Source organism: Dryobates pubescens, chromosome 3, assembly GCF_014839835.1.
Source record: "Dryobates pubescens isolate bDryPub1 chromosome 3, bDryPub1.pri, whole genome shotgun sequence".
In the NCBI taxonomy this organism is placed as follows: domain Eukaryota; kingdom Metazoa; phylum Chordata; class Aves; order Piciformes; family Picidae; genus Dryobates; species Dryobates pubescens.
In genome coordinates, this window is record NC_071614.1 from 15,254,452 (window position 1) to 15,280,708 (window position 26,257).

The 26,257-nt window shown below is 54.1% G+C and overlaps 1 protein-coding gene across 1 annotated transcript in view; it reads right to left on the reverse strand.

Annotated features, from left to right (window-relative positions):
- Nucleotides 1-11,485: 11,485 nt before the first annotated feature.
- RNF144A (ring finger protein 144A) overlaps nucleotides 11,486-26,257 on the reverse strand; it is a 43,626-nt gene continuing 28,854 nt past the window's right edge. The window contains exons 3-8 of the mRNA XM_054179696.1: nucleotides 25,422-25,526; nucleotides 25,152-25,212; nucleotides 23,315-23,522; nucleotides 21,707-21,863; nucleotides 17,470-17,559; nucleotides 11,486-12,937 (exon numbers count right to left, since the gene is read on the reverse strand). Coding sequence (XP_054035671.1) covers nucleotides 12,806-12,937; nucleotides 17,470-17,559; nucleotides 21,707-21,863; nucleotides 23,315-23,522; nucleotides 25,152-25,212; nucleotides 25,422-25,526 — 753 coding nt within the window. The 3' untranslated portion in view covers nucleotides 11,486-12,805. The remainder of the gene's footprint in view (nucleotides 12,938-17,469; nucleotides 17,560-21,706; nucleotides 21,864-23,314; nucleotides 23,523-25,151; nucleotides 25,213-25,421; nucleotides 25,527-26,257) is intronic.

Here is a 26,257-nt window from a genome sequence, read left to right on the forward strand (position 1 = left end):
CGCAGCTGTTTCCGAGGGCACACAATGGTGTGGTGTTGGTAAGGAAATTCGCTGTCCCCCCGCGGAACAAATAAAGCATTTAGTGTGAGGCGGCAGCGGCGACAATGATGCCGGCAGATAATGGCCTCCCAGCGCCGCTCATTCAGGGGCAAGGCACAAAACGCTGCCTGTGCCTCCCGGAGGAATCCCTTCCAGGGACACCAAGTGCGGAGCCTGGGGTTCGCGTAGCTGAGGCTCCTGAACTCAGGCTAACTGGGTTCTAATTGTTGTCACTGGTGCTGGTTGGTGACATGAAACGAAATGAAGTGAAATGAAGTGAAATGAAATGACGTGAAAAGAAATGATATGAAAAGAAAAGAAGTGAAATGAAATGAAATAGTATAAAATAAAATAATATAAAATGAAAGGAAAGGAAATAAAACAAAATAAAATGAAATGAAATGAATAAAACAAAATAAAATAGAATGAAATGAAATAAAATAAAACGAAATAAAAATAAAAATGAAATGAAATAAATAAAAAATAAAATAGAATAAAATAAAATGAAATAAAATTAAATTAAATAAAAATTAAAATGAAATATATAAAAATAAAATAAAATAGAATGAAATGAAATAAAATTAAATTAAATAAAAATAAAAATCAAATGAAATAAATAAAAATAAAGTAAAATAGAATTAAATGAAATGAAATAAAATAAAATGAAATTAAAATCAAAATAAAATAAAATAAATAATAAAATAAAATAGAGTGAAATAAAATAAAATAAAATAAAATAAAATGAAATAAAAATAAAATTAAAATCAAATAAATAATAAAATAAAATAGAATGAACTGAAATTAAAAATAAAATAAAAATCAAATAAATAAAAATAAAATAAAATAAAATAAAATAAAAATCAAATAAAATAAAATGAAATAAAATAAAATAAAATAAAATTAAAATAAAATAAAATCAATAAAAATAAAATCAAATCAATAAAAATTAAATAAAGGAAAAGGCTATAAAATAAAAATTTAAAAGCAAATAAAAGTCAATAAACTTAAACAAGAAAATAAAATGCTGCAGCAAAATAAAATAAACATACCATGCATAAAACCTGTAGCACAAAATGAGAGAGTGAAATGAAATTAATAAATAATAACTAAAATAATGAGGCCTTCAAAAGTTTAAATAAATCAAACAGTACAAGAAAATTAAAATTAAATAATAGAATCAACTCAAACAGATTTAAAAAAGAAAATGAAATGAAAATAAAATAATAGTGAACTAACTAAGCAGTAACATAACATAAACCACATAAACCAACAGGACAGAAACGAATAGAACTCAATCCAATCAATGAAGCCAAAGAAGAAGAAGTGCAATTGAATAATAACATAGAAATAAAATCATAACATGAAATGAAAGCAAAAGAAACTTTCTGAGCTCAGCTTGGAGCAAGGGTAGGAAGCACCCAGCAGCCTTAGGAGAAGGAAGGACTGCTTAGGCCTACCAGAGCCCAGGCTGCTGCAAGCAGAGAGAGGAGACTGCAGCTGTTCAGACTAATGAGGAGCAATTAATCATGCTAAGAACTTCACAGGCCTCAGCCAGGCAGTGAGGCTCTCTTGTTGGGCTGTTGAATCCCTGCCTTTCTGGTGGCTCCCAACGGCTCCTCAAGAGCCCTGTCACAGATTGCAGAGGGCTGGGAGGGAGCCTCAGAGGTCATCTTGTCCAGCCAGAGCAGGCTGCCCAGATTCATTGCCTGGGAATAAATCACAGAGTCATAGAATGGGTTTGGGCTGGAAGGGACCTCCAAAGGTCATCTTGTCCAACCCCCTAGCAGCCAGCTAGAGCAGGCTGCCCAGATTCATTGCCTGGGAATAAATCTTAGGTTCATGTCATAGATTCGTAAGAGTGGGTTTGGGTTAGAAGGGATCCTCAAAGGTCATCTTGTCCAAGCTCCTTGCAGCCAGCAGGGACTTCTCCAACTAGGGCAGGCAGCCTGGATTTACTGCCTGGGAATAAATCTTGGGTTCATGTCATAGATTCACAGAGTGGGTTTGGGTTAGAAGGGATCCTCAAAGGTCATCTTGTCCAAGCCAGCAGGGACTTCTCCAACTAGGGCAGGCAGCCAGGATTTACTGCCTGGGAATAAATCTTGGGTTCATGTCCTAGTCTCTCAGAGTGGCTTGGGTTGGAGGGGACCTCCAAAGGTCATCTAATCCAACCCTTCATGCCATGGGCAGGGACACCTCCCAGCAGACCACTTTTTGAGGAGGGATGCTAAATATGGCTCAAAACTTGATGCCTTTAGAAACAGTCAAGAGTCTGATGATGAGAAAGGACTTTTGACAAGGGCTTGCAGTGACAGGACGAGGAGCAATGGCTTTGAGCTGGGAGAGGGCAGATTGAGACTAGAGATGAGGAAGAAATTCTTGGCAGTGAGGGTGGGGAGACTCTGGCACAGGTTGCCCAGGAGGTTGTGGCTGCCTCCTCCCTGGAGGGGTTTGAAAGAGGCAGAGATGTGGTGCTGAGGGCCATGGGTTAGCCCCAGCTCCATTCATGGTGCAAACTGTCCCCTGAAGCCTCCTGCAGCTACATGAGGACCTCAGGAGGGCTGGGACATTTCAGGCCTCGTCCTTTAGGATAAAGTTGGTAAACTATGACCTCCTGGGGCCTCTGTGGTTACCCTGGCTTGGATCCAAAGGCAATCAAAGCCAGCTCAGAGGGCTTTGGAACAAGCTCTCTCCCCCTTCAGCACCAGGCTGCTTTGAATGAACCAAGGCAGCCTCAGCAGGATCTCTTTTGGCCTTTACAAATGGAGTGCTCTGTTTGCACTGCAACTGAAAGTCTCATCCTGATGCTTGGCTGTGATCTGAAAGTCTCATCCTGATGCTTGGCTGTGATCTGAAAGTCTCATCCTGATGCTTGGCTGTGATCTGAATGTCTCATCCTGATGCTTGGCTGTGACAGCAGAGGGGAAGGAGGGATAAAAGCCCTTTCCTTGCATCAAGCTGCCCCTGCTGAAGCTGCTGTTCTCATATCTCTTGTTAAAACAGCAGAGAGGTTCTCTGCTTTGGGTGGCCTCAGAAGGACAGCACAGAAGCCAACCTTGTCCTGGGCTGCAACCAAAGCAGTGACCTGCAGGATGAGGGAGGGGATTCTGCCACCCTGCTCTGCTTTGCTGAGACCCCACCTGCAGCACTGCCTCCAGTCCTGGTGCCCCCAGCACAAGAAGGACCTGGAGCTGCTGGAGAGGGTCCAGAGGAAGCCATGAAGAGGATCAGAGGGCTGCAGAACCTCCCCTGTGGGGACAGGCTGGGAGAGTTGGGGCTGTGCAGCCTGGAGAAGGGAAAGCTCCAGGGAGACCTCAGAGCAGCCTCCCAGTACCTGAAGGGAACTCCAGGAGAGCTGGGGAGGGACTTTTGACAAGGGCTGGGAGTGCCAGGATGAGGAACAATAGCTTTGAGCTGGGAGAGGGGAGACTGAGACTGGAGATGAGGAAGAAATTCTTGCCAGTGATTGTGGGGAGACTCTGGCACAGGCTGCCCAGGGAGGCTGTGGATGTCCTGGCTGGATGACCTTTAAGATCATCCAGTTCCAACTCCTAGCCATGGGCAGGGACACCTCCAAGCTGCTCCAGGCCTCATCCAGTTTGTCCTTGAACACATCTCCAACTGGATCAGGGCCCCATCAAGTTTGATCTTGAATGTCTCCAGGGATGGGACCTCCAACACACCTCTGAGCAAACTGAATGCATTGGGTTGGAAGAGACCTTTAAAGGTCATCTATGCCAACCCCCCGCTGCAGTGTCCAGGGGGTGACAGTGAGAGGAACTACTCAGAGCTCTCACTGAGCCCTCTGGGTGGAAGCCCCTGCAGAAGAGCAAAGCGTGGTTAGAGCAAAGAGCAGCAGTGATCACAGGTGCTCAGCCAGAGGGACATGTGAGGAGCCTGCTCCAAAGCTCTCTGGGACCACTCCAAGTCTTTCAGTGACTTTGCTGAGGAGCTTGAGCCCAGCTGGGAATATCTCATGGCGACACCTGGGCGTCCCTCAAGCGCTGGATGTGGGGAGAGGGTGCTGGAGCCCAGCACAGAGAGATGCCACAGCTGCAAAGGGACAACTTCCTGGCTTTGTGCAGCAGTGTTTCATGCCATGCTTTGGGTGTCAGCAGTCATCTGTTTCCCAGGGCTGTTTGCTGCTTCCTACTTTGATTCATTTCTCTCTGTCTTTGTTTTTCTCTCTCTCTTTCTCTCTTTCACAAGAGGAAGCAGTAACAGACCCCATCAGCTGTCAGCTGTGGCACACAAGCAGCCAGACCTGAGCTCTTGCTCTGCAGGGCTTTGCTCCTTGGCCTTTGCTTTGTTTTGTTTAATCATGATCATTTTTATACCATGCAGCACAATGGAGGTAAGGGAGGTGGAGCTGAAGTCGAGTTACAACCTGTAGGACAGCAGCTTCCCTCCTTTCCCATGCCAGATTAAATCAGAGAGTGGTTTGGGTCAGAAGGGACCTCCAAAGCTCCTCCAGTCCAACCCCCTGCAGGCAGCAGGGACATCCTCCACTGGATCAGGTTGCTCAGAGCCTTCTCCAGCCTGAACCTTGAGTATCTCCAGGGATGGAGGCTCAGCTACCTCCACGGGCAGCCTGCTGCAGTGTTGCAGCAGCCTCCTGATGCAGAACTTGTTCCTCACATCCAATCTCAATCTGCTCTGCTCTCATTTCAAACCCTTGTCCCTGCTCCTGTCCCTGCAACCCTTTGGGAGCAGTCCCTTTGCAGCCTTCTTGTAGCTCCCTTCAGGCACTGGCAGGCTGCTATTAGGTGTCCCTGGAGCCTTCTCTTCCCCAGGCTGAACACCCCCAGCTCCCTCAGCCTGGCCCCATAGCAGAGGTTCTCCAACCCCCTGATCATCTTCATGGCCCTGTTCTGGACCTGCTCCATCAGCTCCATGTCCCTCCTGAGCTGAGGGCTTCCTGGCTTGGGCCACATCTCATAACTGCCCAGAGGAGCTGTGGCTGCCTCATCCCTGGTAGTGTTTTAGACCAGGCTGGATGAGGCTTTGAGCAACCTGATGCTGTGGGAGGTGTCTCTGCCCATGGGTTAGGATCATAGAATTGTCAGGGCTGGAAGGGACCTCAAGTTCCAGCTCCCCTGCCATGGGCAGGGACACCTCACACTACAGCAGGTTGCTCACAGCCACATCCAGCCTGGCTGCAAACACCTCCAGGCAGGAGGCTTCCACCACCTCCCTGGGCAACCTGTGCCAGGCTCTCACCACCCTCCTGGGGAACAACTTCTTCCTCACAGCCATTCTCAGTCTCCCCACTTCTAGTTCTGCTCCATCCCCCCCAGTCCTGTCCCTCCCTGACACCCTCAGAAGTCCCTCCCCAGATGCTGGAGCTTGATGATCTTGAAGGTCCCTTCCACCTCAAGCCGTCCTCTGACTCTCTTTCCCAGCCAGCCCTCCACTGCTGCTGCCCTGCACTAGAAACAGGCAGGAGAGTGGAAGTGTAGCTGTCTCCTGCCTTTCCACCTCCCAGGAAAACACACTGAGAGGATTTCCTTCCACTGCTTGGGGAGCTGGGGGGAGTTTGTCCCAGCTGAGGTCTACCCTGGATGCTCAACGCTGTCTGAGGTCCCCCTGGGGCAGGGTTGCTTGAACTCTGCTTCCCCTCACTACTGCTCCTTGGTCCTTGCCCTGTTCTGCAAGCACAGAATCCCAGGGGCCCAGCACCGTGGGGGCTGGGAGTGACCTCTGGAGATATCTCATCCAAACCCCACCTCTTAGCTCAGGAATGTGCCCAGGTGGGGGTCTGAAAGCCTCCAGAGATGCGGACTCCACTGTTGTGCAGCAGGTTGATTGTCCAGCTGACAGCAAGCTGGGAGGGAGAGAGGAAGGATCGAAAGCAGCCCCCTGGAAAAAGAGCAACTTGCCAAGAGGGGCCTGGGAAGGCTGCTGCCCCTCTGATCTGCACACAGCAGGAGCAGGAACAACTTGGCTTTGTTCAGGGTGGATGTGGAGCCTTGGGAAGGGGCTGCTGTAGCTTGAGGATGTGTGCCCCAGAGTGTGGCAGGCAGGCTGGGGGGGAGAGGATTTCACTCCCCTGAAACAATGAATAAGAGGACAAAAGGGAGCAGAGGTTTGGGCCATTGGCTTGGCAAGCAGCCCTGCCTGCTCTTGCTTCCCCTTCTTGGGCTGGCTTCAAGCTTGGACTGGAGGATCTTCAAGGTCTTTTCCAACCCCAAGGATTTTCTGAGCCTATGAAACAGCTTTCCTTCAGCACTGCCCAGTAAGGCAGGGAGGAGGTGGCCTCAAGCTGGGCTCTCTGCCTCTCTCCTTTTACATCCGCCTCCATCAGCTTGCTGACATCCCAAATATACTGAGGGTGTTTGTCCAGCAAAGGTTTTTATCACAGAAACCAGGAGCAGGAACATCCAAGGACTTGAACAGCCCCAGTGGAAGGGGCAGCCCCAGCCCAAGGTCATGATTTTTAGCCATGACATCATCCCAGTGAGCTCTGTGGAGGTTTTCAAGCACAGCCTTGAAGGGCTGGAGGCTGAAATGTTGTCAGCAGAGATTTCTCCCACCAGCTCCTCCTGCTTGCCTGCAATGATGTTCAGAGGCTGCTCCCTGCTGGCTCCCGGGCTTGAAACACCCTCTCTGGGTGCATCCAGAGCAGCTCAGCCCTGCTGCAGCTCTGGGATCCCTCCCTTGACCTCTGCTGGGCAGGGAGGTGAGAATCCAGCAGGATGAGCACACAGGGAGCTGCTGAAAACGAAGGCAAAGGCCAGAGCCCTGCCCCGTGCTGATCCATTCAGAGCAGTCCCCTCCTGCCTTCCTCCCGTGGCCAATCCCCAGCACTGTCAGCATCATGCCCCAAACACAAGGAGACCTCAGGGGTTTGAGGCAGCTGAAGCATTTCTGCCACCCACCAACCCCCAAACCAGCATCTCAGGGGAGCAAGGAGGAGAAAACAAACAAGGAAAGGAGTGTGGCAGGTTGTAGTCACCAAGAATAAAACCCAGCAGCAGCAGCAGCAGCAACCCCCTCAAGGCTTCAATCTGCATTGGTCTGAGCAGCTCAAGCCTACAGAACCTGCTAAATGAGCTGCTCCTCCCCAGCCCTCTGCTCCAGACCCTTCCCCAGCTTCCTTGCCCTTCCCTGGACCTGCTCCAGCCCTCGGTGTCCTTCTGGGAGTGAGGGACCCAAAACTGAACCCAGCACTCAAGCTGTGGCTGAGCCCAAAGGCACAATCCCTGCCCTGCTCCTGCTGCCCACACCACTGCTGCTCCAGGCCAGGCTGCTGGTGGCCTTCTTGTTCCCCTGGGCACCCCCTGGCTCATCTTCAGCTGCTGGCACCCAGCACCCCCAGGGCTTTCTCTGCTGGGCAGCTTGCAGCCACTCTGCCCCAAGCCTGAAGCATGCAGGGGGTTGTTGTGCCCCAGGGGCAGGACCCAGCCCTTGGCCTTGTTGAATCTCATCCCATTGGCCTCAGCCCTGGATCCAGCCTGACCAGGGTCCTCTGCAGAGCCTCCCTACCCCCCAGCAGACCAACACTGCCTCCTAACACAGAAGGCAGCCATGTCCTAGGCTGCATCCAAAGCAGTGTGAGGATGAGGGAGGGGATTCTGCCCCTCTGCTCTGCTCTGCTCTGCTCTGCTGAGACCCCATCTGCAGCACTGCCTCCAGCTCTGGTGCCTCCAAGACAAAGACCTGGAGCTGCTGGAGCAGATCCAGAGGTCACAAAGGTGATCAGAGGGCTGCAGCACCTCTGCTATGGGGACAGGTTGGGAGAGTTGGGGCTGTTCAGCCTGGAGAAGGGAAAGCTCCAGGGAGACCTCAGAGCAGCCTCCCAGTGCCTGCAGGGGCTGCAGGAGAGCTGGGGAGGGACTTGTGACAAGCACTGGGAGTGCCAGGATGAGGGACAATGGCTTTGAGCTGGGAGAGGGCAGATTGAGGCTGGAGATGAGGAAGACATTCTTCATAGTGAGGCTGGGGAAACTCTGGTACAGGGAGGCTGTGGAGGTGTTCCAGGCCAGGCTGGATGAGGCCTTGAGCAGCCTGGGCTGGTGGGATGTGTCCCTGCCCATGACAGGGGGTTGGAGCTGGATGATCCTGAAGGTTCCTCCCAGCCCAACCCATTCCATCAGTCTCATTGGGTGTCAATAGTCAGTGCTGAGAGGGGCAATGGTTTGGAACTGGAGCAGGGCAGATTGAGGCTGGACCTCAGGAGGAAGTTCTGCACACTGAGGCTGGTGAAATACTGGAACAGGTTGGACCTGGATGACCTTTAAGGCCCTTTCCAACTGAAAGCACTCCAGGAAGCAAAGACTCAGAGAATGAGAGGGGCTGGGAGGGGATTCAAAGATCCATAGAATGGTTTGGGTTGGAAGGGGCCTGGAAGATCATCCATGTCCAGAGCAGGGTCACCCAGAGCAGGCTGCACACAGCAGCCAGGAGGCTTCTCAGTGAGTGCAGGGCTGCAGAGCCCCAAGGAAGGACCACAGCAGACAGAGGTTCATTTAAAATATCTATTGAAATTACAAAGTAAAACTCTTCAGTATGATCCCAAGTACAAAACACAACATTAAAAGGCATCCAGACAGCTCCTTTTATACATCACAGTGTTAGTGGCACCAGACAGACTTCAACACCTCAAGGACATCAACAAGGACTATTGGTAGACTGCCTAAACACATTGATCTGCACCCAGGCCTTGCCCCCTCCATGCTCAGCCCCTCTGCAGCTTGAGAATCACACCCAGGAGGAAGTGATGCAGGGCTCAGTGCTGGCCCAGGGCTCCCTGACCCTCAGGTTCTTGCACTCCTCTGGGGAGAGCTCCACACAGCCCAGCAGGCATGAAGAGCCCAGGGCTCCAGCCACGAGCAGCCTGCCTGCCTGGAAGCCCCTGCACAGCTGCACTGCCTTGCAAGGGACCCTCCAAGGGCAGCTTGGCCAGGGCCCTGCAGGCAGCAGGGACACCTCCAGCTGGAGCAGGCTGCCCAAGGCCACAGCAGGGCTGACCTTGAATGGCTCCAGGGACAGGGCAGCCACAGCCTCCCTGGGCACCCTGTGCCAGTGCCTTCCCAGCCTCACTGGCAGCAATTTCTTCCTCCAGTCTCAGTCTCTCCTCTCCCAGCTCAAAGCCATTGTCCTCATCCTGTCACCACAACCCCTTGTCCAAATTCCCTGCCCAGCTCTCTCCCTTTCAGGTACTGGAAGGTTGCTCTGAGGTCTCCCTGGAACCTTCTCTTCTCCAGGCTGAACAGCCCCAGCTCTCCCAGCCTGTCCCCATAGCAGAGGGTCTGCAGCCTTCTGATCATCTTGGTGGCCTCCTCTGGACCTGCTCCCTCAGCTCCCTCTCTTGTGTTGAGTGTCCCATATGTGGCCACAGCACTGCAGGGGAGGTCTCAGGAGAGCAGAGGGGCAGAATCCCCTCTCTGGACATGCTGCTGCTTCCTTCCTTAGGAGAAGAGCTTTCATCCATCAAGACCTGGTGCAAGCATCTGCTGTGGGGTGGGGTGAGGCTGGAGATCTCAGTATCAGTGTCACCAACAACCCTTCTCTCCCTCCTTCCCTCAGCATTGCTTAGCTTATGGATGTGCAAAGCACAGATTTGAGCTGGGAGAAAAACAAAAGCAGCAACACAAAGCCTGCTGCATGCACGAGGCCTGATGGATGCCCAAGGGCTGATGCATGCCCAAAGCTCAATGCACAAAGCCTGCTGCATGCACAAGGGCTGATACATGTCCAAAGCTCAATGCACAAAGCCTGCTGCATGCCCAAGGGCTGATGCATGCCCGAAGCTCAATGCACAAAGCCTGCTGCATGCCCAAGGGCTGATGCATGTCCAAAGCTCAATGCACAAAGCCTGCTGCATGCCCAAGGGCTGATGCATGTCCAAAGCTCAATGCACAAAGCCTGCTGCATGCACAAGGGCTGATGCATGTCCAAAGCTCAATGCACAAAGCCTGCTGCATGCACAAGGGCTGATGCATGTCCAAAGCTCAATGCACAAAGCCTGCTGCATGCCCAAGGGCTGATGCATGTCCAAAGCTCAATGCACAAAGCCTGCTGCATGCACAAGGGCTGATGCATGTCCAAAGCTCAATGCACAAAGCCTGCTGCATGCACAAGGGCTGATGCATGTCCAAAGCTCAATGCACAAAGCCTGCTGCATGCCCAAGGGCTGATGCATGTCCAAAGCTCAATGCACAAAGCCTGCTGCATGCACAAGGGCTGAGGGACAAAGCTGGATGCATGCACGAGGCCTGATGGATGCCCAAGGGCTGATGCATGCCCAAAGCTCAATGCCCAAAGCCTGCTGCATGCCCAAAGCTCAATGCACAAAGCCTGCTGCATGCACAAGGGCTGATGCATGTCCAAAGCTCAATGCACAAAGCCTGCTGCATGCACGAGGCCTGAGGGACAAAGCTGGATGCATGCACGAGGCCTGCTGCATGCCCAAGGCCTGCTGCATGCCCAAAGCTCAATGCCCAAAGCCTGCTGCATGCCCAAAGCTCAATGCACAAAGCCTGCTGCATGCACAAGGCCTGATGGATGCCCAAGGGCTGCTGCATGCACAAAGCCTGCTGCATGCCCAAGGGCTGATGCATGCACGAGGCCTGATGGACAAAGTTTGATTTTGATGCATACCCAAGGCCTCATGGACAAGGCCTGCTGCATGCCCAAGGCCTGATACATACCTAAAGCTCAATGCACAAAGCCTGCTGCATGCCCACAGCTCGATGCACAAAGCCTGCTGCATGCCCAAAGCCTGCTGCATGCCCAAAGCCTGCTGGCCAAAGCTTGATGCATGCACACAGCCTGGTGCATGCTGCACCTTATTGGGATGAAAAGAGCTTGGCTTAAACACAGTGATTTCTACAGAGCAAAAGGATGAAGCCCACCACTTTGAGTCACAAAATCAACACACCACAGCTTTATTTGCCTGCCCATCACCATTTAATGCCCAAAGCACTTCAGCTGCTTCCTCATCTACCCAAGACCTCTCCCCACCAGCTCCATGGACAAGAGAGTTGTTCACTGCTTTTGACTTGTTCTCTGCACACCAGGACATCAGCTGTGGTCTCAGGAAGAAGTTCTTCAGTATGAGGCTGGTGAGACTCTGGAACAGGCTGCCCAGAGAGGCTGTGGATGCTCCTTCCCTGAAGGATGAGAAGAAACTTGCTGACTGAAAGGCTTCTCCAAGACTGGCACAGGGTGCCCAGGGAGGTGGCTGAATGCCCATCCCCGGAGGTTGCTGAATCCTCACCCCTGGAGGTTGTGGAATCCTCACCCCTGGAGGCTGTGGAATCCTCACCCCTGGAGGTTGTGGAATCCTCACCCCTGGAGGCTGTGGAATCCTCACCCCTGGAGGTTGTGGAATCCTCACCCCTGGAGGCTGTGGAATCCTCACCCCTGGAGGTTGTGGAATCCTCACCCCTGGAGGCTGTGGAATCCTCACCCCTGAAGGTTGTGGAATCCTCACCCTTGAAGGTTGTTGAATCCTCACCCCTGGAGGTTGTTGAATCCTCACCCCTGGAGGGGAGTGAATCTTTGTCCCTGAAGGTGGTTTAATCTCCATCCCTGGATGTTGGTCTCTTCTCAATACTACCAAGTGATAGGAGCAGAGGAAATGGCCTCAGGCTGTCCCAGGGGAGGTTTAGGTTGGAGATGAGAAGAAACTTGTTGACTGGAAGGGTTCTCAGAGCCTGGCACAGGCTGCCCAGGGAGGAGGCTGAATCCCCATCCCTGAAGGTGTTTTCAAGAGGCAGAGCTGTGGTGCTGAGGGCCATGGCTCAGCCCCAGCCTTGGCAGAGTCAGAGAATGGTTGGCCTGGGTGATGCTAAAGGTTGCTTCTAACCATTCCATGGTTCTAAGGACAGAAGAAGCTATCTTGAAGGTCCAAAGCATTTCCCTAGTCCAACAGCACAGCTATTTACACTTTTGGTTTAAATAGGATCCTAGCTCTAGCTAACTCTAGAAAAAGAGATGAAGATACCTGGATTAGAAGTTACATAGCCCTCTAAATGTAGCAGAACCCTAAAGAACAGCAACAGAAGTGAACAATTCAGACCAAAACCCCAAGCCCAACCAAGCCCCAGCCCAGCCAGCAGAGGTAATTGATCCCCTAGAAGCGTTTTGGAGTGCCCCTTGCTGAGGTGGCAGGTTTGGGGTCACCACTCAAGCTCACAGCTTCCCACCAGCTCCATTTCTTCTCAGATGTCCCAAGCTGGAAGGCAGCAGAACCAACTCTATCCCTCTAAGCCTTCCCAAAGGCATAGGGTGGCCTATATGCACCTCATGGAGTCTGTTCTACCTGGGAACAACAGGGCCTGAGAAGGACACTGGGGTGGCTTGAAGGGAACTGAAGGGTGATGCACGGGGCCAGGGCACCCCAGGGTGACCTGATTTAGGTGGCAGGCAACTGAAAGGCAGAGAAGATTAAGACACCAAATGTGGCAGTGAGGAGATATGCACAAGTGTAGCTTTGGAGGCATCCTCAGCTTGCTTTGCTGCTGGCTCTCAGCATGCTTCCACCAGCAGAGCAGCAGCAACCTCTTGCAGTGCTCTCAGCAGTGTCACCTCTTCACCTCTGATGGCTTACTCAGGCCCACGGCCTCTCTTTAGCACCAAACTTGCCTTCCATGACCCTCCTTGTCTACTGTCAATTGATCTACCCAGCAGTCCCTGGAACCCAGACTGTGTGTCAATGAAAAGCAGCAGGGGGCAAAGTAAGGCTACAGCAAGAGGGAAACACCAACAGCAAGGAGAAAAACCAAAGTGTGTGATGGGCTGAGTCCAGTCTTCTCTCCACTTAGGTAGGCAGAGGGTCATCATCTCCTTTGTTGCACTTGCACTTGCAGCACAGCACAAAGGGTGTGGCAAGGAGAAGGAAAGGGGAGGCCACCAAGAGGAGAAGGCCAAATCCTGCAAAGATTCCTACCACCTGCAAGAGAAAGGAAGAGCAGGGAGTTGGGGAGAGCCATTGCCTAGGGTCTGCTGACACCAGTGCAGCACCAGTGCCCTCCAAAGGACCCCAGCACAGCTCAGTGACCTTGCCAGAGCCAGGACTGTCCCCCAGGAGTACAGCATTAAAGAACCAGAGAATTTGGCTTGGTTGGAAAAGCCCTTTCAGATCCTCCAGTCCAACCCTTCTCCAACTAACAACTTACCATGGCCCTCAGCACCACACCCCTGCCTCTTCCCAACCCCTCCAGGGATGGGGATTCAGCCTTCTCCCTGGGCAGCCTGTGCCAGGCTTGGAGAACCCTTTCAGGCAACAAGGTTCTCCTCATGTCCAAGTTCAACCTCCCCTGGTGCCACCTGAGGCCACTTCCTCTCCTCCTGCCACTCCTGACTAGCACAGGTTCCAAACACCTCTCAGGGAGCTGCAGAGAGCAAGGAGGTCTCCCTCAGCCTCTTTTCCTCCAGGCTAAACCACCCCAGCTCCCTCAGCTGCTCCTCCCTAGCCCTCTTCTCCAGTCCCTTCCCCAACCCTGTTGCCCTTCCCTTGTCACTGGAGAGACCAACAGACAGACTACACTGGCTTGGAAGGGCCTCTCAGAGCTCATCTTGTCCATCCCCCCCTGCACTCAGCAGGGCCAGCTCCAACCAGAGCAGGCTGCCCAGGGCCACAGCAAGTCTGATTCTGAATGGAGATGAATGAACCATGGTCAGTGCAGGGGAGCTGGCCCAGATGACCTAGAAAAGTTCCTTCTCAGCCAAGCCATGAAATGATTCTGTGATTCTCTCTCTAGATACTACTTCCAGGGGCTCCCTTTGGTGGTGTTTTTTCTCCCAGAGAAGCCTCCAAAATAGAATCAAACAAGCTTTTGGAGTCAGAATCACAGAGTGGTTTGGGTTGGAAGGGACCTCCAAAGCTCATCCAGTCCTAACCCTCCTGCAGGCAGCAGGGACATCCTCCACTAGATCAGAGCCCCAGCAAGCCTGGCCTTGAATGTCTCCAGGGATGGGCTCTCCACCAGCACCACTCTGGGCAACCTGTTGCAGTGTTGCACCACCCTCAGAGCAAAGAACTTCTCCCTAATGCTCATGGAGGAGGTAGGAAGACTCCCAGAACCTCCCCAGCAGCAGGACTGCAAGCTTGGGGGTCTCCCAACACCAGGCCAAACACCAGGAAGGAGTTCAGGAAGGCTTTGCAGAGGCAGTGTGCTCTTGCAGCAAGCCCTGAGCTCATCAGGTCTTCAGGGGCTGTGAACCAACTCCATCCAGAAGCACTTTTTAACTGGACTGAGAGGAGACCTCCTTGCTCTCCACAGCTCCCTGCAAGGAGGTTGGAGTGAGGTGGGGGTTGGCCTCTGGTCCCCAGTATCAGGTGACAGGAGGGGAGGGAATGGCCTCAAAGGGTGCCTGAAAGGTTGGGGATGAGGAACAATTTCCTTGCTGCCAGAGTGGTCAGGGCCTGGCAGAGGCTGACCAGGGAGGTGGTGGAGTCCCCATGCCTGGAGGTGCTCCAGACTCCTGTGGCCATGGCACTTGGGGCCAGGGTTTGGGGGCCATGGTGGGGCTGGGTTGCTGGCTGGACTGGATGCTCTCAGAAGGCTTTTCCAACCCAAGCCATTCTCTGGTTCTGTGACATTTCATGTCTGGGGCTGGCTCAGACAGGAGGGGAAGCAAAGTGTTCTGGCAGGCAGGGCTAGATGTGCTGCCCTAATTAGTGGGCAAACCTGTACTCAGCCATGCTGCAGGGTGATTGCCTTGTGCTGCTGCTGGCCATGGAGTGGAGACTTGCCTTGCTTGCTGGCTCTGGGTTTGCTTCTTGCAGCCCTGCTGCTCAGAGGGAAGCTCAGAGGCAGAGCTGGCTGCAGGAGATGGCGCTGCAGGACTGCAGGCACCAGCCTCAGGCTGCCTTCCACCCCCTCCAATTCCTCTCCTCTTGGCTGCTGGCTGAGAAGCTCCAATTTCCCTGCCCTAATAACTGGATTGCCTGCCAAGAGCTCTTCCAGGCTCTGAGGTGTGCATGCTTCATTACTCTCTCTGGTTTGTTTTCTGAAGGTGCTGACAATCTGCTACAGCTTCCATGGCCTTCATCTGCTGCTAAACCAAAGCTGGATTCCCATCCCCTTTGAAAGCTGTGAGCTGCAGCTGCTCCCAGGCTGCTCTTTGGAGACAGCAACTCCTTGCCTAGCTCACTGAAGCCCAGGCTGCTCAGCCAGCCAAGCTGGACCTCAGCACTGCAGTGGACTGGATTCACTCTTGCTCACTTTCATGAGATGCACAGGATGGTTTGGTTGGGAGGGACCTTGGAGAGCAGCTACTTTTAACCTCCACCTCCCACTAGCCCAGGTTGCTCAAGACCTTCTTACCCACTTACCTCCTTACAGCTGTCAGCCTCAATATGAAGTCCAAATCTTCATTAAGTTCAATTGTCCATACAGTCAGAACAGTTTGGCTTGGAAAAGCTCTTTAAGATCACCCAGTCCAACCAGTCTCTAACTCTACACCCAGGCTGGTGCCAACCCATGGCCCTCAGCACCACAGCTCTGCCTCTGGGAATCCCCTCCAGGGATGGGCATTCAGCCACCCCCCTGGGCAGCCTGTGCCAGGCTTGAGAACCCTTTCAGTCAAGGAGTTTCTTCTCATCTCCAACCTAAACTTCACCTGGGACAACCTCAGACCATTTTTTCCTCTTCCTATGACTTGTTATTAGGGAGCAGAGCCCAATCTCCACCTGGCTGCAGCCTCCTCTCAGGGAGCTGCAGAGAGCAGGGAGGTCTCCCTCAGCCTCCTCTTCTCCACACTCAACACCCCCAGCTCCCTCAGCTGCTCCTCCCCAGACCCTTCCCCAGCTTGGTTGCCCTTCCTCTGGCCCTATTCCAGCCTCTCAGTGCCCTTCTTGCAGTGAGGGCCCAAACCTTGTGGGGAGTTTTCTTCAGTCTGAGCTTTTTGGCTGGCTGGGTTGGGTTTGGTTTTAACCCAACCTTTCTGCTGAGCAGTGCTTAGTCCTTTCCTGCTTGGTTGTGTTGCTTCTGAAGAAGCTGCTGCCCTGCCCTACTCAGCACCAAGTCACTCTCCTTGAGCCAAAACAAACAGCCATTCCTTTTGCAAACCCACAAACCACAACCCAGAAGGCTTTACCTCAGTTTGCTTTGGCTTAAGAACTCAAAGCAACTTCAACAGCAGGAAACAACTGCAGTGCTGATTTGGCTTGAGGGGGGGCTCAGCAGGATTGGGATCCTGATTTGGAGGGAGTTAGCCCCAGCCTCTTGCACAGCTATGTTTGATGGGCACTTTGCTGGATCTTCTGGGCCTTGTGGAGAAAGGAAGTGCTGAGGGCAGGCTCCAGTTAGCAGCTTCATCACCTCATGGTACAGGTGTACCAAGAAGACCTTATTGCTCTCTACAGCTACCTGAAGGGAGGTTGGAGCCAGGTGGGGGTTGGGCTCTTCTCCCAGGCAACCAGCACCAGAACAAGAGGACACAGTCTCAAGCTGTGCCAGGGGAGGTTTGGGCTGGAGGTGAGGAAGGAGTTCTTCATAGACAGAGAGATTGGCCATTGGGATGTGCTGCCCAGGGAGGTGGTGGAGTCACCATCCCTGGAGGTGTTTAAGAAGAGCCTGGATGAGGCCCTTGGTGCCATGGTTGAGTTGATCAGATGGTGCTGGGTGAGAGGTTGGACTGGATGAGCTCTGAGGCCTTTTCCAACCTAGTTAATTCAATTCCATTCCATTCCATTCCATTCCATTCCATTCCATTCCATTCCATTCCATTCCATTCCATTCCATTCCATTCCATCCCATCCCATCCTATCCTATCCTATCCCATCCTATCCTATCCTAAGAAAGCTTCTGTAAACAAACAGACCTCCTAAGGTAGCAGTGGCAAAGCCATGGAACAGCCAGTCCAGAGCTCAGACCTAGGCAGTGAGGGTGGCTGTAGGGAGAGAGGGTGAGAGGAACACCTGGAGGTTTAGGTTGGATGTGAGCAGAAACTTGTTGACTGGAAGGGTTCTCAAAGCCTCCCCAGAGAGAAGGCTGACTCCCCATCCCTGGAGGTGTTTCAGGCAGGCAGAGCTGTGGTGCTGAGGACCATGGTTCAGCCCCAGCCTTGGCAGAGCTGGAGAATGCTTGGAGTGGGTGATCTGAAAGGGCTCTGCCAACTGATTGTGCTTGGCCTTTGTGCTGCATGCCCTGAGGCAGGGCAGAGAGCTCCTTCAGACTCCTCAGCTGCACCACTGAGCTTGCTCTCATCTGCAGATTTGCTTTGTAGCTTTCTCAGTGGCCAAGGAGTGTCCTGTAAGGGAGAGCTACCTGTTCCTCCCCTCCAAGCCACTGCCCTCTGGAGGATGCTTGAAGTCCCTTCCAACCTGCTGTTGTATGAATCTCCTTACATCTGCTACAGAATCAGTCCACCACTTGGCACAGGACTCCATCCTAAGGGGCTCCAGTGAGGCAGAGCAAAGGCAGCACGGCCTGGAGCAGCTGACCTGCAGGGAGCTGTGCAAGATGTGAGCTGTACCTGTGTCCTGTGCCAGATCACAGATGCCCTGGAGTGTCCCAGCTTGTTCCTACAAGGTCCTTTGTCATAATGGATGAGGAGGAAGTCATCCTGCAAAACATCAGACAGAAAGGTATCAAAAGCAGTGAAAGCACAAACTGCTCTGCAAGTCAGGAGAGACCAAATCTCCCCACCAGGAGTTGTGCTGGGAGGGAGAGAGCTGAGCAGGGAGGGTATGGCCAGGCCCATCCTCTCCAAAGGGCTTCACTGAGGGCTGCCTTCACAAACAGGTTACTTTAGCAAGTGCTCCACCTGTCCACTGAACTCTGCTCCCAAAGGCTCTGCAGCTGCACAGCTGAATGCTAGCATGGAGGTCAGCAGGAGGAGCCAGGAAGACAAGCACAGAGGAACAGCAAAGGGAGAGGAAACCACTCTGTGCAACTGGGAAGCCTTGCTCTGAAGGCTCCCCAGAGCTGCTCCCTTTTGCCACCTGAAGAGGAGAAGGACAACACAGATTTTGCAGAAGGGATCATAGAGTGGCTCAGGTTGGAAGGAACCTCACAGCTCATCCACTCCAACCTCCCCTCCAGGCCCAGGGACACCTCCCAGCTACACTTGGCTGCTCAGGGCCTCATCCAGCCTGGCCTGCAGCACCCCCAGGCAGGAGGCAGCCACAGCCTCCCTGGGCAGCCTGTGCCAGAGGCTCAGCTCCCTGGGACTGAAGAACTTCTTCCTCAGCTGCAGCCTGACCCTGTTCTGCCTCAGCTCCAAACCATTCCCCCTTGGCCTGGCTTCAGTCACCCTCAGGAGAAGTCTCTCTGCAGCCTTCCTGCAGGATCCCTTCAGGTGCTGGCAGCAGCTCTGAGGTGCCCCTGGAGCCTTCTCCTCTGCAGGCTGCACAGCCCCAGCTCCCTCAGCCTGTGCTCCCAGCAGAGCTGCTCCAGCCCTGGGAGCATCTTTGTAGCCTCCTCTGGGCTCTCTCCACAGCTCTGTGTCCTTCTCCAGAGCTGGAGGCAGGGTTGGAGGTGAGGTCTGAGCAAAGCAGAGCCCAGGGGCAGAATCCCCTCTGCTGCCCTGCTGCCCACACTGCTCTGGCTGCAGCCCAGACCCTCTCTGTCCTTCCATCCCTTTGTGAGGCAGCCAGGAGAGCAGGCCTGGCTCCAAGGGAACCCTGCTTTTGACTGAGCAGCTCAGGATGGAGAGGGAAGCATTCCAACAGGACAATCCCAGGTCCCAAAGAGGCAGAGCAGCTTTCAGGAACCTCCAGCATTTCCTTTGCCATTGTTTCCAATGCTGTAGAACAAAGCAGATGAGCTGGAAACAGCTGCTGCTGGATATCCTCTGATCCTTGGCCATGATAAGAGACTGGTTTCCAAAGAACCTCCCTAAATACATGACAGCAGCAGCTTACAGACTGACCAAGGCCTGCTGGGGGGAGATCATTGTCTCCTTTGCATGTCAGATCTATTTCTTGCCCCAGAGAAGACAATGAATGGTAAACAGATGGGCCTGGCTGCTGACACACCAACTCCAGGGGTTATTGAACTTCCCTGGGCTGAGCCCACATGCCTGAACCTACCTTGGGCCTCCCAGCTTCACAGAGGGCTGGGAGAGACCCCTGCAAGGGCATCCTGTGCAGCCCCCCTGCAGGCAGCAGGGACACCCCCAGCTGCAGCAGGCTCCCAGGGACACAGCCAGGCTGACCTTGGATGTCCCCAGGGATGGAGCCTCAACCACCCCCCAGGGCAGCCTGTGCCAGTGCCTCCCCAGCCTCCCTGTGCAGAACTCCCTCCTGAGGTCCAACCTAAATCCCCCCTGCTCCAGCCCCAAACCCTTGCCCCTCTCAGCACTGACTACTGACAGACAAAAACAAATCAAAGAAGAATCATGGAATGGGTTGGGAGGGACCTTCAAGATCATCCAGTGCCACCCCCCTGCCATGGGCAGGGACACCTCCCCCCAGCCCAGGCTGCTCAGGGCCTCATCCAGCCTGGCCTGGAACACCTCCAGGCAGGAGGCAGCCACAGCCTCCCTGGGCAGCCTGTGCCAGAGTCTCCCCAGCCTCACTGGCAGGGATTTCTTCCTCATCTCCAGTCTCAATCTCTCCTCTCCCAGCTCAAAGCCATTGTCCCTCATCCTGTCACTCCCAGCCCTTGTCACAAGTCCCTCCCCAGCTCTCCTGAAGCCCCTTCAGGTACTGGGAGGCTGCTCTGAGGTCTCCCTGGAGCCTTCTCCAGGCTGAACAGCCCCAGCTCTCCCAGCCTCTCCTCATAGGGGAGGTTCTCCAGCCTCTGATCATCTTTGTGGCCTCCTCTGGATCTGCTCCAGCAGCTCCACATCCTTCACACAATTTGATCTCATTTCACAGCTTCATTTCATACAATTTTACTTTTTATTGAATTATTTACTGACTTGAATAATCATTCACTGCCTGACACAGGCAATAACCACTCACTGCCTGACACAGGCAATAACCATTCACTGACTAGTACAGGAAGGATCTGGAGGGGCTGGAAGGTGTCCAGAGAAGGGCCACGAGGATGAGCAGAGGGCTGGAGCTGCTCTGCTGTGAGCACAGACTGAGGGAGTTGGGGTTGTGCAGGCTGGAGAGGAGAAGGCTCCCAGGAGACCTCATTGTGGCCTTCCAGGATCTGCAGGGGGCTCCAAGAAAGCTGGGGAGGGACTTTTGAGGGTGTCAGGGAGGGATAGGACTGGGGGGGATGGATCAAAACTAGAAGTGGGGAGATTGAGATTGGATGTGAGGAGGAAGCTGTTCCCCATGAGGGTGATGAGAGCCTGGCACAGGTTGCCCAGGGAGGTGGTGGAAGCCTCCTGCCTGGAGGTGTTTGCAGCCAGGCTGGAGGTGGCTGTGAGCAGTGTGAGGTGTCCCTGCCCATGGCAGGGGGGTGGAGCTGGCTGAGCCCTGAGGTCCCTTCCAACCCTGACAATTCTATGATTCTGTTTTGCTGTTGTCTTAAGTGGGAGCAAATTTTTCAGCTGATTTAGTTCCCAGCTTCTTGTTAGCCTCTAGCAGTCATCACAAAGTCAACCTTCAGAGTCTTAGTGCCATGGTCTGGTTGATTGGATAGGGCTGGGTGTTAGGTTGGACTGGATGATACTGGAGGTCTCTTCCAACCTGGTTGATTCTATGATTCTGTGACCTCTGATGTGCACCAAGTGTCTCTTTCAAGGGTGAGAGCACTTTGCCTCTGCAGAGCTCACCTGCAGAACTGAAGGCTGTGAATTTCCAGCTGGGAGCTCTGCTTTTGTTCATTCTGACACTTTGAATGATGATCCTAAATCACAGAGTCATAGAATCACAGAATCAGCCAGGTTGGAAAAGACCTCAGAGTTCATCAGGTTCAACCTATCACCCAGCACCATCTGATCAGCCACACCATGGCACCAAGGGCCTCATCCAGGCTCTTCCTAAACACCTCCAGAGATGGGGACTCCACCACCTCCCTGGGCAGCATATCCCAGGGGACAATTACTGTTTCTGGGAAGAACTTTCCCCTCACCTCCAGCCTTAACCTCCCCTGGCACAGCTTGAGACTGTGTCCTCTTGTTCTGGTGCTGCTTGCCTGGGAGAAGAGACCAACCCCCACCTGGCTACAACCTCCCTGCAGGGAGCTGGAGAGAGCAATGAGGTCTCCCCTGAGCCTCCTCTTCTGCAGGCTAAGCAACCCCAGCTCCCTCAGCTTCTCCTCACAGGGCTGTGCTCCAGACCCCTCCCCAGCTTTGTTGCCCTTCTCTGGACACCTTCCAGCAGCTCAACATCTTTCCTAAACTGAGGAGCCCAGAACTGGACACAGGACTCCAGGTGTGGCCTCAGCAGTGCTGAGCCCAGGGCACAATGACCTCCCTGCTGCTGCTGGCCACACTCTTCCTGATGCAGGCCAGGATGCCCTTGGCCTTCTTGGCCCCTGGGCACACTGCTGGCTCCTGTTCAGCTGCTGTCACCCAGTCCTTCCAGGCCCCTTTCTGCCTGGCTGCTCTCCAGCCACACTGTCCCCAGCCTGTAGAATGAAATCCCTTGGCCCCTGGGTTCCAGGATTCTAAGAGCACAGAGGTCAGCCAGGCAAAGCAAGGCCACCCAAGCCCCCCTCACCCTCCCAGTGCCAGCTCTGCTGCCCCTCTGCTCCACCAAGTCGGGTGGCAGGCAGAGGGCTGCACCTGCAGGGGCTCAAGAGCCAGCCAAGCAATGGAGCTGCAGGGCTGTGAGGAGCAGGAGCAGGAGCAGAAGCAGGACACTCACATCAAGAGACTCCAGGCAGTACCAGCAGAAGGCATGCTTGCAGTTCTTGCACATCATCTGGGCACAGCCCTCGTCCCGCTCGATGTAGACCTTGCACTTGGGGCAGCGCTTGATGGGAGCGTCGTCAGCATCATCATCTTCCTCCTTCAGGACAGAGCTGGGGAGGGGAGGGCAAAGGCAGCATCTGGTTAAGCTGGGTGGGCAGAGATGGGTTTGGGGGTGCTGGTGGGGGAGAAGCTGGCCAGGGGGGCAGCAATGGGCACTGGCAGCCCAGAAGGCCAAGGGCAGCTCAGCCTCCTGAGTACGAGACCATGGCACCAGGTGCCACATCCAGTCCCCTCTTGAACCCCTCCAGGGATGGGGACTCCACCACCTCCCTGGGCAGCACATTCCAATGGCTAACGGCTCTCTCAGTGAAGAACTTTCTCCTCACCTCCAGCCTAAACCTCCCCTGGCACAGCTTGAGACTGTGTCCTCTTGTTCTGGTGCTGGCTGCCTGGGAGAAGAGACCAACCCCCACCTGGCTACAACCTCCCTGCAGGGAGTTGGAGAGAGCAAGAAGGTCTCCCCTGAGCCTCCTCTTCTCCAGGCTAAGCAACCCCAGCTCCCTCAGCCTCTCCTCCCAGGGCTGTGCTCCAGACCCCTCCCCAGCTTTGTTGCCCTTCTCTGGACACCTTCCAGCAGCTCAACATCTTTCCTCACCTGAGGAGCCCAGAACTGGACACAGGACTCAAGGTGTGGCCTACCAGTGCTGAGCACAGGGCACAATGACCTCCCTGCTCCTGCTGGCCACACTGTTCCTGATGCAGGCCAGGATGCCCTTGGCCTTCTTTGCCCCCTGGGCACACTGCAGGCTCATGTTCAGCCTACCATCAACCAGCACCCCCAGGTCCCTCTCTGCCTGGCTGCTCTCAGCCACTCTGCCCCCAGCCTGTAGCACTGCCTGGGGCTGCTGTGGCCAATGTGCAGAACCTGGCACTTGGATGTGTTCAGTCTCCTGCCCTTGGGCTCTGCCCATCTGCCCAGCCTGGCAAGGTCCCTCTGCAGAGCTCTCCTACCCTCTAACAGATCAACTCAGCTTGGTGTCATCTGCAGACTTACTGATGATGGACTCAATGCCCTGATCCAGATCACCAATACATTTCTTTGTTTCAAGAGTGGTCAGGGCCTGGCAGAGGCTGCCCAGGGAGGTGGTGGAGTCCCCATCCCAGGAGGTGGTCAAGAACCCTGTGGCCATGGCACTTGGGGCCATGGTTTGGTGGCCATGGTGGGGTTGGGTTGATCATTGGACTTGATCCTAGAAAGCTTTTCCAACCCAGACAATTCTCTGCTGCTAAGATCTCCTCTGAAGGGAGCTCCTGAGCTGCCTGGGTGCTGACAGAAGCTCAAGCAGCTCCTCTGTGCTTTGCCAGGACTGGTAGCCAGGAGTGAGGCTGCCCAGAGCCACCCAGTTTTGCAGCAGAGTATCCAAGGATCCAGCATGACTTCAGTGAAGGAATCAGCTCCCAAACAAAGCCTGAGGCAAACAACTCTTTGCCATCCCTCCCCCAGGCTGTTTGCAGCCTGGGTGCTGTGCTTGCACATCCCTGATCTTTCCCAGCACCTTACCTCGTTTCTCCTGGCAGAAGGGAGACTGGGATGTTCTCCTGGCAGCCCTGGCCTGGGTGCCAGTTGGACTTGCAAGCAGAGCAGAACTCAATGTCACAGGCCTTGCACTGGACCAGCTGGGGGTCCTGGGGGCTCTGTTCCTGGAGCTGGCAAACTGCCTGGCACGTAGAGGAGGGACACCAAGTCCGACAGGGATCCAACAGCACCTCTGCAAAGGGACAGAAGAGAAGTCCCTGGGGGTTACAAGCTTGGCCTCCCACAACAGCCTGTTCCAGCTGAGCCTGACTGGCAGGCCTTTGAAGACCTGAAAGCTTTTCATTCATTCCTCCCAATTCAGACATCAGGCTGGGGCTGCCCTACAAATGGGCACCAGGCTGCAGTGAGTGCCCTGGCCTTGAGTGAACTCCCTGCCTTCAGCCACTGAACTCAGCTTGAGCTGAGGAGGAGATGCCCTGGAGTCACAGGAGGGTTGGGGTTGGAAGGCACCTCCAAAGCTCAACCCCCCTGCAGGCAGCAGGGACATCCTCCCCTGGATCAGGTTCCTCAGAGCCTTGCCCAGCCTCACCTTGAAGATCTCCAGGCATGGAGCCTCAGCCACCTCCCTGGGCAGCCTGCTGCAGTGTTCCAGCAGCCTCCTGGTGCAGAACTTGTTCCTCACATCCACTCTCAGTCTGCTCTGCTCTCATTTCAAACCCTTGCCCCTGCTCCTGTCCCTGCAGGCCTTTGGAACAGCTCCTCTGCAGCCTCATCATCTTCAGCTGCAGTTAAGCACAGCCCAAGCCAGGCAGCCATAAGCCAGCAGAAAGGCTTCTGACAGTGGCCCAGAAGGACTCCATTTCCAGTCAGCCTCTGCCCAAGTGTAACCATAAGAATGGGTTTGCTTGGAAAAGACCTCTAAGCTCATCCAGTCCAACCAGTCTCTAACTCTGCCAAGGCTGGGGCTGAGCCATGGCCCTCAGCACCACAGCTCTGCCTCTTCCAAACACTTCCAGGGATGGGGATTCAGCCACCCCCCTGGGCAGCCTGTGCCAGGCTTGCAGAACCCTTCCACTCAACAGGTTCCTCCTCATGTCCAAGCTAAACCTCCCCTAGGGCAGCTCAAGGCCATTTCCTCTCCTCCTATCACTTGTTACTAGGGGAGAAGAGACCAACCCCCAGCTTCCAGTACCTGAAGGGGCTACAAGAAAGCTGGGGAGGGACTTGGGACAAGGGCTGGGAGTGCCAGGATGAGGGACAATGGCTTTGAGCTGGGAGAGGGGAGATTGAGAGTGGAGATGAGGAAGAAATCCTTGCCAGTGAGGCTGGGGAGAGCCTGGCACAGGCTGCCCAGGGAGGCTGTGGCTGCCTCCTGCCTGGAGCTGCTCAAGGCCAGGCTGGGTGAGGCCCTGAGCAGCCTGGGCAGGTGGGAGGTGTCCCTGCCCATGGCAGGGGGTTGGAGCTGGATGAGCTTTGGAGTCCCTTCCAACCCAGCCCATTCTGTGACTCTGAGAAGCATCCAGCCTGCTGTTCCAAGAGATGGATTTGTTGTCTCTGAGTAGGAGACAGAGCAGGAGGCTCTGGCAGCAGTGCTCCCTCCAGGCCATCCAGGCAGTGCCCTGCTCCTGTGTGAGCCCAGCAGCAGCTCTTGGGTGGGGAGCAAGTGAAGCTCCTGCTGCCATGCAGCAGCCCTGGCTGGTGGGAGGTGTACTGCCTGTGGCAGGGGCTTGGAGCTGGCTGATCTTTGAGGTCCCTTCCAGCCCAAGCCCTGCTCTGATTCTGCTTCCCTCAGCATTGATGGGGTTGCTCTGGACTGCCCCCTCCCCACAGCCATGCAAAGGGTCATGTTCCAGGTGCTTACCTCTCTCAAACTGGAGCTTCTTATACCTCTGCATGATTTCTGAGGCTACCATGCACTCAATCTGGTGAGGGAAGGGGGAGGGGGGCGGAGGGGGAGAAAAAACACACCAGGAGAAGACAAATTTCCAGTTAGGAGCAGCAAAGGAATCATCTCAAGGCATTTTTAAGACATGGAGATCAAAATCTTTGCCCTTTAGGGAGTTCTTAAAAGCCTGTGTGGCAGCTGCCAGAGCCCTGCTGGGCAGGCAGGGGCAGAAGGTGTCTGCAGTACCTCCTTCTCTTGCAGATGGCCTCGCTTGGGGCAGGCAGCATCGGGGCAGCTGATGGCTGTCTCTAGGCCTTCTTTGATCAGGAGTTCCACATACTGCTTTAGGCACTGCAAGAGGGAAAGGCAGAGGTCATCCTCCCCCCACCCAGAGCCATCAGGGAGCTGGGGAAAGGCCTCTGAGAGCAGCCAGTCCCAGCAGCCACCCGACCCCACCATGGCCACCAAACCACGGCCCCAAGGGCCATGGCCACAGGGGTGGAATGGGATGGGATGGGATGGAATGGGATGGAATGGGATGGGATGGAATGGGATGGGATGGGATGGAATGGAATGGAATGGGATGGGATGGGATGGGATGGAATGGGATGGGATGGAATGGAATGGGATGGAATGGAATGGAATGGAAAGGAATGGGATGGAATGGGATGGAATGGAATGGAATGGAATGGGATGGGATGGAATGGAATGGAATGGAATGGAATGGGATGGAATGGAATGGGATGGGATGGAATGGAATGGAATGGAATGGGATGGGATGGAATGGGATGGGATGGGATGGGATGGGATGGAATGGAATGGAATGGAATGGAATGGGATGGGATGGGATGGAATGGAATGGGATGGGATGGAATGGAATGGAATGGAATGGGATGGGATGGGATGGGATGGAATGGAATGGGATGGGATGGGATGGGATGGGATGGAATGGAATGGGATGGAATGGAATGGAATGGAATGGGATGGAATGGAATGGAATGGAATGGGATGGGATGGGATGGGATGGGATGGGATGGGATGGGATGGGATGGGATGGGATGGGATGGGATGGGATGGGATGG